This window comes from Callospermophilus lateralis, chromosome 8, assembly GCF_048772815.1.
Source record: "Callospermophilus lateralis isolate mCalLat2 chromosome 8, mCalLat2.hap1, whole genome shotgun sequence".
Lineage (NCBI taxonomy): Eukaryota > Metazoa > Chordata > Mammalia > Rodentia > Sciuridae > Callospermophilus > Callospermophilus lateralis.
The window spans coordinates 1,481,289-1,496,360 of record NC_135312.1 but is presented as its reverse complement, the minus strand read 5'-3'; the positions used below and the strand labels follow the sequence as shown (position 1 = coordinate 1,496,360).

Here is a 15,072-nt window from a genome sequence, read left to right as displayed (position 1 = left end):
TGACACTCTTAAGTTTACCCGAGCTCCTTGGGTTCTCTAAGGGTAGCAAAACTCAGACTGCTCCTAGGCTAGCTGAGGTTACATCTCCCACTACTCTGAGCAGATCCATGAAGCAGCCCCCAGCCCCCAGTCCGAGTCCAGCACCCAATGTGCCACACAGACCCAGCTTCTGTCAGACCACGGTATTGCCCCACATGCACAATGTAGTTGAGAGGATCACTGTTCATGCCAAGGCAAAAGTTATGCTTCTGGATAAAAATGGAATGATGGTGATTTCATCTTTTTATTGTCATAATCATTACTGTCACAACAGCGAGCCACTGAATCCTTGCAAGGTGCCAAGCACCCCGAGAGCTTACATGCGTTACAGTACTTAGTGTTCGGAACAAAAGCATTCCTCGGGAACTTTCATTACAGGCCAGACACATCTGAGGAGTGGCCAGGAACAGCTGGGCCCCGTTCCTCTGGCTGTGAGCAGCGCAGCTGCTGCAGGAGCTGGGGCCCGTGCCGCTTCCCCATGCAAATGTGCGGACACTGGGCATGGCATGGCTGGCACCAGGACCATGACACATGTGCTGCTGACGCCCCACAGAAGTGACTGGCGAGGTGGCTGGCAGAAGTAGCCCAACATGGCGCCCTGGGTGACCATCACCGAGTCAAGAGGTGGATGGTTCACAATGGACTGTGAATGGTACTTGGCCCAAAACTTACTGTGTCTAGTGTCATAGTAAAACTGTTCATAGAAAAGCACAGACTCAAAATGCCTCCTGCCTGTTGTGCTGGAAACTGGGTTCATATCTACAGCACTGATTTAATTTCACTGGCAATTAAAACAGCTGACGAGGACCCCTCCGTGTGCTGTTTGCTCTTTGTCTCTGGAGCAATGGGTGCTGACATTTGTTCACAAAGATGCAGGGAGTTATGACCTGGGGGAAATGACCCTTGAGGCAGTGTCACTGCTGCAGCTCTGGGGCGGCCCTCCGAGGGCCTCCTCCCAACTGAACTCTACGTTGCTCTCGGAGTATGGGTGTCTCTACCATGAGATGGACGTGACTGAGTCAATGGCCTTGATCAGGTTCTTACCTTGGTCTTACAATGTGTTATCTGTTCTCTTCACTGTATGTGTTTATTAGTGCCAATAAAAACAGAGTACCATATGTCTTCCACACAATGACTGTGAGAGCAAGCATGTCACTGAGTGTGCCGATGACGCACGCCCGCGGCAGACATCTCGGGCCATTACATCACTCTAAGTGCAGTACAGGGCATCTGGTTCAAGTCCAACTTGACTGATGTGGGCTCCCACAAAAGCTGTCACCAGTGAAGGCGAAAAAGTAAGAATTTGCTCTACTAAGGGAATAAGAAATGAAGTTACAAAACAAATCACATCAATTCCTTCACAGGCCGTTGTCATGCAAGTGTGCAATTTAATATATTCTCTTCGTTGGGGTGATGTAGAATCATGTAATAATTATTCCAATAAAAATTTATTTACCACATACACATTTGTCAAGAATTTAAACCACAACACGACCTACAATGTCTTGAGATACCAATCTTAGGAAAACACCTTGTTTTTTTCCAATCTAGTGTGACTGAAATATAAAGGAAGGAAATATAGACATGCAAGAGGGAGGCGGCCCTCACAAGGGCTGGTGGGGTACCTGGCCATAGTCACCACACCAGAGCCAGCCCAGCAGGCTTCCGGGCAGCCCTACAGCACCAGCAGTATGTAGCACTGCACACCTGCAGCTGTCGGCCACGGCTTGGCAGAGTGAGTGCACAGTGGACAAGCCTCTTGATCACCCAGGGCCAGTCAACCAACAGTGTGACTCTGTGAGCCACACAAAAGAGACCTCCTGGAGAAGGCCTCACAGTCCAGGTGAGCTCACATAAGGACCACGATGCACACCATAGGTTTGGGTCACCTCAAGTGTGGGAAGGTTCCACATGCGATATAAATACACTCCTTCATTGACCAACCTCTACAGCTTGACAGTCACACACAGATTCCATCTCCTGAGCTCAGAGCAGAGACCACATCGGCCAGCTGCCCTCCCATCTCACCTCCACCCTTACCACCCCAGCCTGGCCTGCATGAGACTGGCATCCAAGAGCCGCAGAAAGGATTCCAGTGGCCTCGATGCTTTTCTCTCTCTCGTATCTGACACCAGCATCAGCAAAAACTCAACCAGAAAAGTGAACCAGAATAAGAAAAATTCATCAAAAATGTTTTATAAACAAAACCACCAACTTAAGTAAAAGGGCCTACAGAACTAAAACTTTCTGTTTTTAATATTCTTATTTGGAACTGCAGGCCACCTTTCATTTAATTTCTAGGATACTGACCTGAACTTGGGCAAGAAAGAAAAAAAGGGGGAAATGATTTGTATAAAATCTGCCTTTCCAGGTTCTAGCAAGCTCCTAATCAGAAGCTTTGAGAAGAACCGAGTTTCCAGAAGGAAAGAATGTTTGTCTATACAGCAAGGAACAGGTGAGCACCTCGCCACAGCCTCTGCCTGGCCCCGCAGAGGGACCCACAGTGCTGTCCCTGACTGACAGGAGAAAGAAGCCATCCTGTCCCGCCTCACTACCCTCTTCCCAATAATGGCCAAGGTCACCACCTCCTCACAAATACAAAAACAGGACTCATGTTCACAAGGAGAAAAGCAGAACCACAGGGACCAAGGGAAGAAATCAAACTGGAAAGGAAGCACTGTGAAGGGAGCCACCGAAGACTGGGCCACGCCCACCTCTGCAGCACAAATGCTAAGCCTGCATTTGTGACTGCTGCTTTTTGCTAGCTTTTGGCAATGGCAAAGTCCCAGATTTGGTAGTGTCTTCTAGATGTCATGCCATAATGACAGTAGCAACAGCCTTGAACAGTTACTGCTCTGCTGTCCTGCTCTGCCAGCCCAGGAAATAGACAGTGGCACAGTGGCAATTCTGACTCTCCTCTGGGTGCCAGATGTGGAACGCATGAAAACCAAGGGACTTGTGGCTTCCCCAGGCACCTGCAAGCCCCTCGCCCCTCCCACAGAGTGTACCATGGCCAAGAGCAGCTCAGCCAACAGTGGCCCTGTGAGAGCCAAGACGGACCCCCTATGTGAGGAGGGACAGCGTGAGGCCTACAGAACACGGCATAGTAAACACAGACTGCAAGGACAAGGAAACAGCCTCAAGAGCGGGCGTCCACACATTCACACCTGCGCATGCGCTCAGCTGGTAGCACCACTGTCCCTCCTGTGCATGTTCTGAGTTAGGCCCTCAATGCGCCCCCATGGAGAGCACTGCTATGTGCTCGCTGAGCCTGACCTTCACTGTCACTCAACCTGTAAACCACAGCCTTCCCGGGAATACAGGGTCCCATCATCATCATTTTACCTCGTTCTCGGTCAAGGACGCAGAAGGAGACGAGCTTTTGCTAAACCCGAGAGCTGCAGATGCTGCTGCGGAAGCCCGGTTTCGCTTCTTCAGTGGTTTGCAAGCATCAGATAGATTTTTTGTTGCTGAAAAATAGTTTTGTTTATAAAGTAATGTTTGAAATCTTAAACCCTCAGCCTCTTGCTGCTATAAAATTACTCTTCAAATAAATGAAGTTCTACAAAGACTCTTCTGGGTCTCTTTGTCATATTAAGGGCTTAATTTTTTATCATGGAAAAATCTGAATGTAAATAAAAGCAGATAAAATGTACAGTGAACACCAGGTCCCCAAGACCAGGCCCCCGAACCATCAGGCCAAGGCCAGAGAACTCCATCCACACCTTGCACCATGTCCTGTTGACAGAGTATTCTGGAGCAAATTCCAGACATGTCATCTCATCCATAAAAAGCTCAGTGCAAACCTCTGAAGCAGTTAATAGACAACAACACCGCCAGCATACTTGAAAGTAATGACCCCTCTTTCTATCACTAAGGGCCCCCCAGTCGCACTGAGAGTTCCTGCTGTTTGCACATGTTCTTTAAAGAGACAGGCTATTTAACTCATTTTCAAAAACCAGCAAAGCACCTCACACAATTCAGGGAAAGCGGCTTTGCCAGTCTTCACTTCCTCAGGCTTATTCTCCCAGGAGCTGAAGATGGTTAGCCACCTCTGATAAACTGTCAGGCAGATTTCAATAATATAATTAATGAAAAAGGTAAAGGGGGTGTGATTACCCCTTTCAAAATTTGTTTTGATAAGCAGTTTTATTTTTTGGTACTGGGGATTGAACCCAGGGTACTCTCCAACTGAGCTGTATCCCAGCCCTTTTCAAATTTTGAGACAGGGTCTCATCAAGATGCCTGGGCTGGCCTTGCACTTTCGACACTCTTTCCTCAGCCTCTGGAGGGACTGGGATCACAAAGTGTTTCCACCCCACCCAGCATTAAGCTGACTTCTTTAACATGTGACAAACAAGCAACTACTAATGACTTTTACTCTTAGCTAAGGTGAACAGAGATTCAGGGTCCTCGAGGGATGGCTTTTGGCAACAACTGGTGACATCAAGTAAGAAATCTGAAAAAGTCTGGCTTAAATTACTCCTCCAGTAAAATTTCAAACAATAAAGTAAAGTAAAAATCAGCAGAAAAGTGACTTTAGTTAACCGTGCGTTAAGCCTTAAAACTCACATATCAAGGGACTTGGGTCAGCAGCATGAGTACCTCTCCCTTCTCACCCCATGGTCCCTCTGAGGTTGCCCGGGGTTCCTCTTACCCAGCACTCCTCTCCTCTGGCCCCCTCACTGAGGATCCCTGCTCACCCACCTGCCCGGGTATCAGAGAGACCTAAGCACATTACCTGCCTGGCTCCTGAGCGAGGAGGCTGCCTCCGTGGCCCTGTAAGAGCTGGCTCTGGCCATTTTGTCAGTGGTCGTCTCTCTCTGTCATTTAGAAAGAAAAAAGAAAGAAAGAAAGAAAAAGGGAGAACAAAGGAAAAGAAAGAAAAACATCTCCTAATGTGAATGAACACAGGTTGCTGAAAACTTGTGCAATGGAAACTTCTTCCTTGGGAAGTATGTCCCATACCCCAATTCCTTGGGAAGTGTGTCCCACCCAAGGCCACCCCATCTCTGGCTTCTCCTCTCTGGACTTCCTCTTTTTGCACCCCAACTCCACAGCTGTCTGCAGGGCAGGTGCAGGGCCCTGCCCAGGTCTGCTGTGGCTGCTCCCTTCAGATGCCTCCCACGAGGTACCCTGCCCTTGCTGTCTGCACTTCCCACTGAACCCAAGCAGGGTGTCCATTGAAGAAACCTAGCCTTCTACCCCAGAGGTCCAATCACCTCAAGTCAACCCCACCTGGCTCACTCAGTGCCGAGAGGACTAGTCTAACACACTACAATGAGGACCTTCAATTTTGAGATAAATTCCCAAGACCCAGTAAACTCCAGAAAAAAAAAAAAAAAAAAGAAAAAAAAACATCAACAAAACACATTTTCTTTTTTGGTCCTGGGGATTGAACCCCAAGGAAGGACTGCCTGCTGGGTCCACCTCTCAAGGAGGCTTGGCCCACACCTGTGCCCTGTGCCTGCCACATGAAACATAATCGATGCATATTAGGAATGACATGAATGTGCTCAGGTTCATGAAAATCTGACAGAGGATACACCACTACTTTGTTTTATATCATGTACAATTTCCTAAGCCATAGTTTTAGAGAAAAAATCCCATCTGGCTACTTGATGTGAAACTTCATATTTCAAAAGTTCAGGGCCATAGGTTTTTTTTAGGTATATTATTTACACCAATATTTCAAAGCAACCAATTTCAGTATGATCACCAGTAAAGACCTGCTTTAGGGGCTGGGGCTATAGCTCAGCAGTAGAGAGCTTGCCTAGCACATGTGAGGCCCTGGGTTTGATCCTCAGCACCACATACAAATGAGTAAATAGAATAAAGGTATTAAAAAAAAAAAAAACTGCTTTAGAGCTGGCGTCCAGAGAAGATATTAAGTATGCACTTCCTGATAACCTCAGTGACGCCCGGAGAATGTGACACAGCTTAAGCTGGACACCTGATCACTAATTGATCCCAACTGTTGATGGGCACTGAGAACACTGTGTTGGCCAGGAAAGTAAGGAAGGCCCTGCTTGCTCCCTTGAACTGCACACTTCCCACACCTTAAGAATTAAGACGCCGACGTGGCCCAGCAGTCTGACAGGAAAGACTATTTTCCATTCTTCCAAGTAACACAAAACAAAAAGGGCAGCATAATACAGTATCAAGCCGTACTCCAAATCATAAATATACAACTCCGTCAGAACCATTATTGAGTAAATGTGAATTAAAATATAAAGTACAAAGTCTGTCTAAACTCAGTTTAAAGAAATAGCCAACTGACGTTAGAGATGGCCGAGGCAGGCCTTGCTAGAAAAGGACTCATGTCTGCCCCCAGGCACAGTAAACTGCTGTTCCTCAGCTCCCTGCCAGGGCTGAGGCAAGCTCTGCCCCTGACAGATGTGGGACACGGGGGTACAGGGCCTGGGGCTGCCAGCGGGCCAACTGCCCCCTTTAGGTTGCCATCAGTACTGCCCACATTGCCTAGGACCCCCACTGAGTAAACAGTATCATGAATTACTAACAGACTCAAGAGGTTCCTAAAACACGATTTCAATGCCTGGAACTGTTTTTATTTATTTATTTATTTGTTTGTTTGTTTGTTTGTTTGTTTATTTATTGGTACTGGGGTTGAACTGAGAAGTACTCTACCACTGAGTGACACCCTCAGGCCTTTTTATTTTGAGACAGGGTCTTGCTAAGTTGCTTAGGGCCTCAGTAAGTTGCTGAGCCTGGCCCTGAATCTGCAATCCTCCTGCCTTAGCCTCCTGCATTGCTGGGATAACAGGTGTGGCCACTGCACTGGGCCAGATTCTTTTAGTTTTTACTGAAGTTTAACATACATCTCTAATGGATTTTCATATCAGCTCACTGAACAACTGAACACTGAACAGTAAGTCCAACAGACAAGAGTCTGCAGTTACATGATGCTGGGGATAGAATCCAGGCCCCTCAACTGTGCCAGGCAAGTGCACCACCAGCGAGCTATATCCCCAGCCCAAGAGGTTTCTTTTGTTTTGTTTTTAATGTTTTAATTGTAAATGGACATAATACCTTTATTTATTTATCTTTATGTGGTGCTAAGGATCGAACCCAGGGCCTCACACGTGGTAGATAAGCGCTCTCCCATTAAGCCACAACCCCAGCCCTCCAAGAGTTATTTTTAACATGTCATTTTATCCAATTTAAAAGCTTATCCAATTTAAAAGCAATTTATAAACTCCCAGGGTTTGGGTGCTATTTCCCACAGCCAAGAGGCAGCATCTCTGTCACCCTGAGGATAGGCACTGCTTTCTTCAGTAGCCTTCTCCCAGGGCTCTGGAAAAAGAGTAGGCTTCGGCGCTGAGCAGCACAGGGAGCTCAGAGAGCCGCTGCCTGCCTCCCAAGCCCCAAGAACCACACTTTCCTAGGGGCCAGGCAAACCTGGAACATACTTACCTTCCGGAGACTATGCTTGTCTGTCCTGAGTCTTTTCCTGGGAACATCCTCAACGTCAATATCTTCTGAAGGGTCCTCCGTCCTCTTTGTGTGGGTTCTTTTCTTCCCGTTAATGTTACCTTGAAATAGGAGATGGGAAAATGCAAGTGAGAAACTCCACGTGCTGCTCTCCGAAGTACAGGACCCTGGCCAGGGCAGTGGACGTGCAAGCCACCCTAGGGGAAGTTTCCAGCAACTCTGAAATCCCCAGGTCCTATGTTTCACATACAGAATCTCCTTATACCAAAACACTTGGGGACTGAAAATATACCTTAGAGATTATCATATTTGTACTTATTATCATTTTATTTTAACCTACTGGAGTATTAAATTTATACATAACCCAGTATTTGCTTACTAACATTCAAAGACTGAGAGAATACCCAATGAACTTTAGAACAATCTGCTACCACTTATGCATTCTCTTACAGAACATCTAAGTACACCACTACATTTTTATCTACAAAGTCCTTACTCTTCTTTTTAGTACCAGGGATTGAACCCACAGGCACTTAAACACTAAGCCATATTCCTAGCCCTTTTTAATTCTTTTTTTAAAATATTTTTCTAGATGTAGATAGACACAATATCTTTATTTTATTTATTTATTTTTATGTGGTGCTTAGGGTTAAACCCAGTCCCTCACGTGTACTAAGCAAGCGCTCTACCACTGAGCCACAGCCTCAGCCCTTTATTTTTTATTTAGAGACAGGGTCTTCCTTAATTGCTTAGGGCTTCGCTAAGTTGCTGAGGCTAGCTTTGAACTTGCCATCCTTCTGACTCAGCCTCCCAAGCCACTGAGATTAAATGTGTGTGCCACGACCAGCACACCCAGCCCATTTTAAATATTTTTTACATTGAGACAGCATCTCACAAGGTTGCTGAGTCTGGTCTTAAACTTGCTATCCTCCTGCCTCAGCCTCCTGAGCAGGTGGGATTACAGGTGTGCACTCTGTGCCTGCCACACATTTTCTACTTGTGTGCTTGACTATCCACACAGTCAAGTCTCAAGATATCACTAATCCCCAAGAAGATGTGCAAACAGGACTGGCCTAAAAACAAATCAGGTGGACAACACAAGTGCAGACCCTGGAGACAACCAGCTTGGATGTGCCAGTGTTTATTTTTAGAGGTTCAGGATTTCTTATTAACAGACTCTCATCAACTTCTTCAGGACACTGTCACCCTCAAACTCACTGAGTACACCAGCACGGGGTACTCAGGCCCCTAGCGAACAGCAGGCCTCTGGAGGAGGCACCAGAGAGGCCCCACATGCCAAAACAGCAACAGAGTGGAAGCCAGGATGGGGTGCTGAGCAGCCAGTGCACAAGTTGCCCACCTCCAGCTGCAGGTTATGTAGTAGGGCCCAGTTCTGTCCCCCAGCAGACTTGGGCTGGCCATGAAGTCTGCATGGGAACAGGCCTACAGAGCAGAGGACAGCAGGGTCTTAAAGTCATAGCCTGAGCACAAGCACAATGAAGCCCAGTCTGCCCCACTTGCCAGAACCTCCCTAGCAGGTCTGCCACTAAGCCTCGCTCAAATACAAGCAGCAGCATCTTCCTATACCTATCTTCCCACCGGGAGGCAAGCTCCTGGGCCTGCCACGAGCACCTCGTGAGCACTGCCCCTCCACTGGGATGAGGCAGCGGCAGCTGTTCATGGAAGCGAATAACATGGCATCCACGTGAAGTCTGCAGTGAGACAGTGGGACAGCTGGCACACAGCGATGGCACACCATGCTGTGGGCGGCACCAGGTTCCCCTGGAAGCCAGAGTTCAAGGGCACCCAAAGACAGCATGCTCCTGATGGACACTGTGATAGAAACCCACCATCACCCTTACTATCTACCCAGTGCTCAGGGAAAGCCCAAGTGGCAGACGGTGACACACAGGCAAATTTACTCACTCTTTAAGGATGAGCAACTCTGGCTTTGGGAAAGCCCAGCTCCTTTTTAAATAGGGTACCCCTGCACAGAACCACTCCTCTCAAGCAGCGTCTGCTGCAGAGGCAGCTAGCTTACCTCTAGGGTCAACATGCAGACCCTGTGTGTCTTGGGCTCTAAGCTGCAGCCCTTGCAGCACACACCAAGCAGCGTGAACAAAAGGCCAGACCAACACAGTCAGTTGATGTGGAGATCTAAAAAGTCCCAAATAATACCTGTGAGGGAAGGAGGTGCCACTGTGCCTGTGTGAACACTGTCAGCATAGAGGAGCCACTCCTGCACAGCCCAGCTCACAGGGCCTGCACCTCCTGTCAGCTGAGTCTTGCAGCACTATGTCTGGTTGCTCCAGAACTCCTCAATGATGAACCTTGACAATGCATATTTTCTGTACCTTTTCACCCAAAGATGTCACGCCTATTTTTTACATTAAGATGGCAGTTTTCAGTCAAACATTGTGATGCACACCTGTAATCCCAGCAGCTCAGGAGGCTGAGACATGAGGATCCATGTTTCTAGCCCAACCTCAGCAACTTAGTGAGGCCCTAAGAACCTCAGCAAGACCCTGTCTCTAAATAAAATGGAAAGCTTTAGGAACATGGCTCAGTGGTAGGGCACATACTTAGCATGTGGCAGGCGCCATGTTCCAGCCCCAGCCCCATAACAGGAAAAAATTTTTAAAAAGGCGGTTTTCCACAACTTGTGAGTCTGGGAACACACAGACCGCAAACCTGACACTACTGCATGTCTTCCAAGTCTTACATTGTTCTCTCCTTTACCTTGTCACTTCCCCAAGTAACACTTTCTATTTTTTAAACTGAAAGCCCAGAAGGAACCAAAGGACACACAATCCAAGGTCAATCCCGTCACCCCCTCACCTGCAAGGTCTCAAGCAAACAAGCCAAGAACTGCCCCTCTCTGGGCCTCACGAGGCCTAGCCTTCGAAAGCAGGCCCGAGAGGAGCCGAGCACAAGTCAAGACTGGATGGGCTGCTTGGGCAGCTCCAATGCCAGGCCACAGGCCTGAAGTCAGACCTGCCCCTGCAAGCCTGGGGTCCTAGAAATGGCCTGGCTCCCTTCCTTCTTCTGTCCTCTCCCACAAAAACCTCTCTCGTGACTACAATGGCCAGAACACCTGCTCCCCAAGAACAATAGCAAGGGACCTGCAGGCCAGCAGAGGACCAGAAGACACAGCTCCAGGACAAGAAAGAAAGCACAGACAGCAGAGGCTCACGGCAGGAACATCCTGCCTGCGCCCCAAGGGTGGGGTTCAGCGGCCGGCTGCACACACAGGCCGCACATTACCAGAGTCTTCCTCAGCCGGGGTGCAGGTCACGAGGGCAAACTTGGTGTTATAGCGTGCCTTCTGTTTTTCATTGAGCATGTTCCACTGGGAGCTCAGCAGTTCTTCAATCTCCTCGCCTGAGGCATCAGGGTGCTCAGCAACAACCTGTGAGCAAGCAGAGGAAGCAGAGAAGGCCTGATCACCAACTCACTCTCCTGCTTTGCACAGATGAAATGTATAGCCCTTTCCAACTTAGCATGTGGCATTTTTATTCCTGCATCATGGAGCTTTTTCTCAGAAAAAACTAAAAGAAAAATAACACTTAACTAATGTTGTGATTCATTGAGAACTCATTGAGAATACTGATAAATGGTTAAAAATAAATAAAAACATTACTTTTCCAAAATCACTAAATCCATTTTAAGTCAGTTTTCTATACCCCCAAGACGTCAGTAGTGAAGCAAGGCCACAGAAGCGCTTCCCCCAAGCCTACAGTGAGGCCCTAGCCAGGCTTCCTCTCAGGGCCCAGCACCCAGGCTCCATCTTCCAGTGCCCACCCCAGAGAAACAGTAAAAGTGGTCCAGCAATGAGGGGTTCCATACTCCTGCCCCAGTGCTTCAAGACCATCACTGCACAGCGCAGAGACAGGGCCTCCCTGCCCCTCCAGCTACTCAGCACCAGCACCCCAGGACTGGCTAGCAACACAGACCCCCAGGCCCCTCCCAGATCTCCTGGCCAGGAGCTAAGAATCATTTTTGTATTTTTTCAGAGGCTAAAAAAAAAGAAGAGTACTTCACTTCACGCAAAAATTACAGAAAACTCAAAGATTAGTGTCCACAAACAAAGCTTAATGGAGGGGGCTGGGGTTGTGGCTCAGTGGTGGTGCACTTGCCTAGCACATGTGAAGCACCCACTCCTGCCCCAGCGTCCTCAGCACCACATAAAAATAAATAAATTAAAGTTAAAATTCTTAAAAAAAAAAAAAAAAAAAAAGCTTCATGGGAACTCAGTCACAAGCTGGTGTTGTCGTTCTGCCTGGGGTTGTTTTCACACTGCAACACCACTGAGACAGAGACCTCATGGATGGCAGAGCCCCAGGATGACACTTTTCTGACCAGCAGAGCCCTACCAGCACTTCTGGGACCAGATGGGATTCCAATGCTGGGCGCTGGGCTTTTGTGAACGCAGGCAAGTGAAGGTGTAGAATGTGAGCAGCGTCCGCATTCAGAGCATAAATGTTAGCTGGCTGCCATCACTACCTGGATCTACCACTTGCCCAGTCAACACCCGTACCTGCCTCCAAACACAAACCATGCCCTCCTCCATCCACTCTCCCACTTCCCCCCAACCTCTGCTCTGCTACAGCCTGTTAACTAGACAGGGACAGCCAGACCACCTCCCCATTTCACCTTTCCAAATGAAGGTGAGCAGCAACTTGCAGACACTCCTAGCCTGACAGCCTGCAACCTCCCACCTCAAGGACACCTTCTGCAGTTTCAAGTCTGGTTCTGGCTCCAAGGCACCATAAGGGTTCTCTCTTCCTACCCGTGCCTGGGCATTCCCTGCCCCACTAACACCAATCCTGTCATTTGACTTGGGTGTCTTCCCCTTGGCTAGGCATGGCTTTCTGTCCGTCTGCCTGCAGCCTCACCTGCTGCATGAGCTCACCCCTCCCAGCTCAGCAGGCACCAAGATCTCAACCTTCCTCCAGCAAAGGCTTCTGTGCTGCGTGTCAGCTCCGCAGGCACAACCGCGTGGACAACAATGCCCTCCTTGGCCACCCATCCCTGCCCCAGTGTCCTAGCTCAGATCGTGCTGTGCTCCCAGCTGCCTCACTAAACAAGACTCCTGAGTCCCCCCAAGGCCACCTTCCTCCTGCTTGTCATCCTGCACCACTCAACATTCTTTATTTATCCACTTCCATTCAGAACATCACATGCACAGATCTGAATTTCAGCAATCAACCTCCCGGATCTTGATCCTGTACATCTATCTCCTTGACATTCCCAGGCCAAAGAGGCTAGAACCCTGTCCACTCCTGGGGCTAAGCCCCCATGACTCTGTGGGAGGCCTCTACATCATGTGACCAGCATTTTCCTCTCCTGATTGGTTTGAGGCACTGTGGTCATTTCCAGTGATGTGGTCACTTCCAGTGATCTGGTCACTTTCTTTCTTTCTTTTTTTTGTTTTTAATTAGTTGCTCATGACAATACAATGATCTTGACATATCATACATTTGAATCAAACGGGGTATGAATTCTCATTTTTCCAAGTGTACAGGTTGATCTGGCCACTTTCAAGTGGCTGTAGACGGCAGCCTCCATCTTGAGAGCAGTAAAAATGTAACAAATGTGCCTTCAAGCACAGGTGTGCCTTCCCGCAGCCCCATGGGTGGAGCTATGCTCACCTGTTCCTTTACAATATTACCTCTTGCCCTGTATGGAATAGAAAGTTCCATGGAAACACCCTTTGTGTGTCCCCTTCTCTTACTGTGCCCTTGGGTGTGGCCTACCTAGGTGTCAGTTAACCTGCTGACAGCATACTCAGGAAGCTAGACTCAGACCCCTAAAACCTGACCCCTTGCCTCATTTGAATGGCTTCTCTTCAATAAAAAGGGTCAGCATGCGCTCTCTTTCTGTGGACCCTTCAAGGTCAGAGAAGCCGTCACAGGACCTCCAAAATAAAAAGGTGTCTCTGTCTCTTGTGTGGTTATTTTGCGCAGCCCAGTTCCCCCGGAGTGACCTTGAGTGTTTTTGTCAATGGGAACCCGACACAACTCCACGAGGACTTCAAAGATCCCATAAGACTCCACGCTGCTTCTCTGGCACTTTCATCTCTCACCCAACCTCCTGCAAGCGACATAGTGGGCAGTCCCCAGAAGGCTCATGCTCCTCCCAGCACTCCCCACTGGCTCCGCAGCACCCACAGCAGGTTTCGGCCACCAGGTTACTGTGAGGGGTGTTCACAGAGTTCTGTGGCAGGAACCACAGGCAAATGGCAATAGAACCCTCCCTACATCAGGTGCTCATTGTCTCTGCTCTTCACCTCTCTCCAGCTTAGACGCTTCAGGGGAACATGGACAGCATCTTCGCCAGAAGCCTGGGCTGCTAAAGCAAGGGCCACGCACTCAAATCCACCTAACAAGGCCACATCCGGACAGACTGGGACCAAGATCTTACCCATTTCCATGGTGTCAGTAGAAATCATGCTGTGAACTTTGAATTCTAATGAATTCCAGGATGGCAACGTTCTGTATAGCCCTTTCTCACCATGCAGGGCAGCAGCAGTGAGTGCCGCTTGGTTGGCTCTCATTGGTGAGAGAAACCAATGCCACCACCGTGCACCATGAGGCAGAGCAGCCTGCTGGGCAGGTAAGGCACACTCAGTGCATTTCCACGCATGGAATTTTCAACTGGGGTGGTTCATCAGGCCAAGATCCATGATAAAGCCAGGAGTTCCTGTGGCTCGACAGTTGTGGGCTCTGAGCTCACGCATGCATGTGCACAGTCAGGGCCATGCCCGATTCTGCTTCCTGCCTGCAATGCCACTAGTAAAGGAGAGGCTTTCACCTGTGGGCTCAGAGCAGTCAGCCACAAAACAGGATGAGGTAAACCGTGGAGCATCCTGAGCACCAGGTACGAGTCTGCACTGACGGGTGGCAAGCGCACAGCAGCTGCTTCTGCATCTTTACTAAACTGTTTCCGACATACCACAAGAGCATGGAAACCACCAAGTGCCTCCTAAGCCACAGGTAACTGAGATCACACTTGTGCCACTGAGGACAGCCGTTCCTCCCAGAGCACACACCTCCCACCACAGCCGCCCCCGTCCCCTGTCCCCCATCCCCAGTCATGTTGACTCAAGGGCGTCCTTTTGCTGCTGGACTCCAGAGGCAAATGCTGCAGCACCTGCACCCTCAGGCTACCCTTGAGGCCACCCTCTGATGTTCACACCCCAACCTGTCAGCACTGGCAGGTCTACTGAGTTCTTTAAGTTGCCCAGGGTCCCAGAGTGGTGTCCAGAGCAGCCATCTCACCCTGTTGGCCTGCAGCTCTTTCTCATGCACTTCCACTACTTGGAAGTCTACTCCTAGGCCCTGTTCTGGGCGGTGTCCCCGCCCTATGTGTCCCCAGCATTAGTGTCAACATCTTCACAACAGAACTCCCTATCTAGTCAGGCGGCCCTCTGGCCACATTAGCATTGCTCACACTGGTAGGTTCGCTGTGTCAGCACTCAATCTGTAGATTATAAGAGGGAGCCAACAACTGCAGAATCCTGACCTGCCCAGCGGTGAATACATCTAGGTTTCTCCAAAGCCACACACCATTCCACACATC

General features: G+C 49.0%; 1 protein-coding gene across 8 annotated transcripts in view; it reads right to left on the bottom strand.

The window, feature by feature from the left end:
- Nsd2 (nuclear receptor binding SET domain protein 2) overlaps positions 1-15,072 on the bottom strand; it is a 76,849-nt gene that overhangs the window by 26,467 nt on the left and 35,310 nt on the right. For 6 of the 8 annotated variants that reach the window (XR_013092122.1, XM_076863945.1, XM_076863946.1 and 3 more), the window contains exons 6-9: positions 10,756-10,900; positions 7,474-7,592; positions 4,781-4,862; positions 3,385-3,509 (exon numbers count right to left, since the gene is read on the bottom strand). Coding sequence is in view for 7 of the 8 variants with exons in the window: in XM_076863945.1 (XP_076720060.1) it covers positions 3,385-3,509; positions 4,781-4,862; positions 7,474-7,592; positions 10,756-10,900 (471 nt within the window). In the remaining variant the exon portion in view is untranslated. Of the gene's footprint in view, positions 1-186; positions 1,351-3,384; positions 3,510-4,780; positions 4,863-7,473; positions 7,593-10,755; positions 10,901-15,072 lie in introns of those variants that run through there. The other 2 variants (XM_076863947.1, XM_076863948.1) reach the window with 2 other exon arrangements.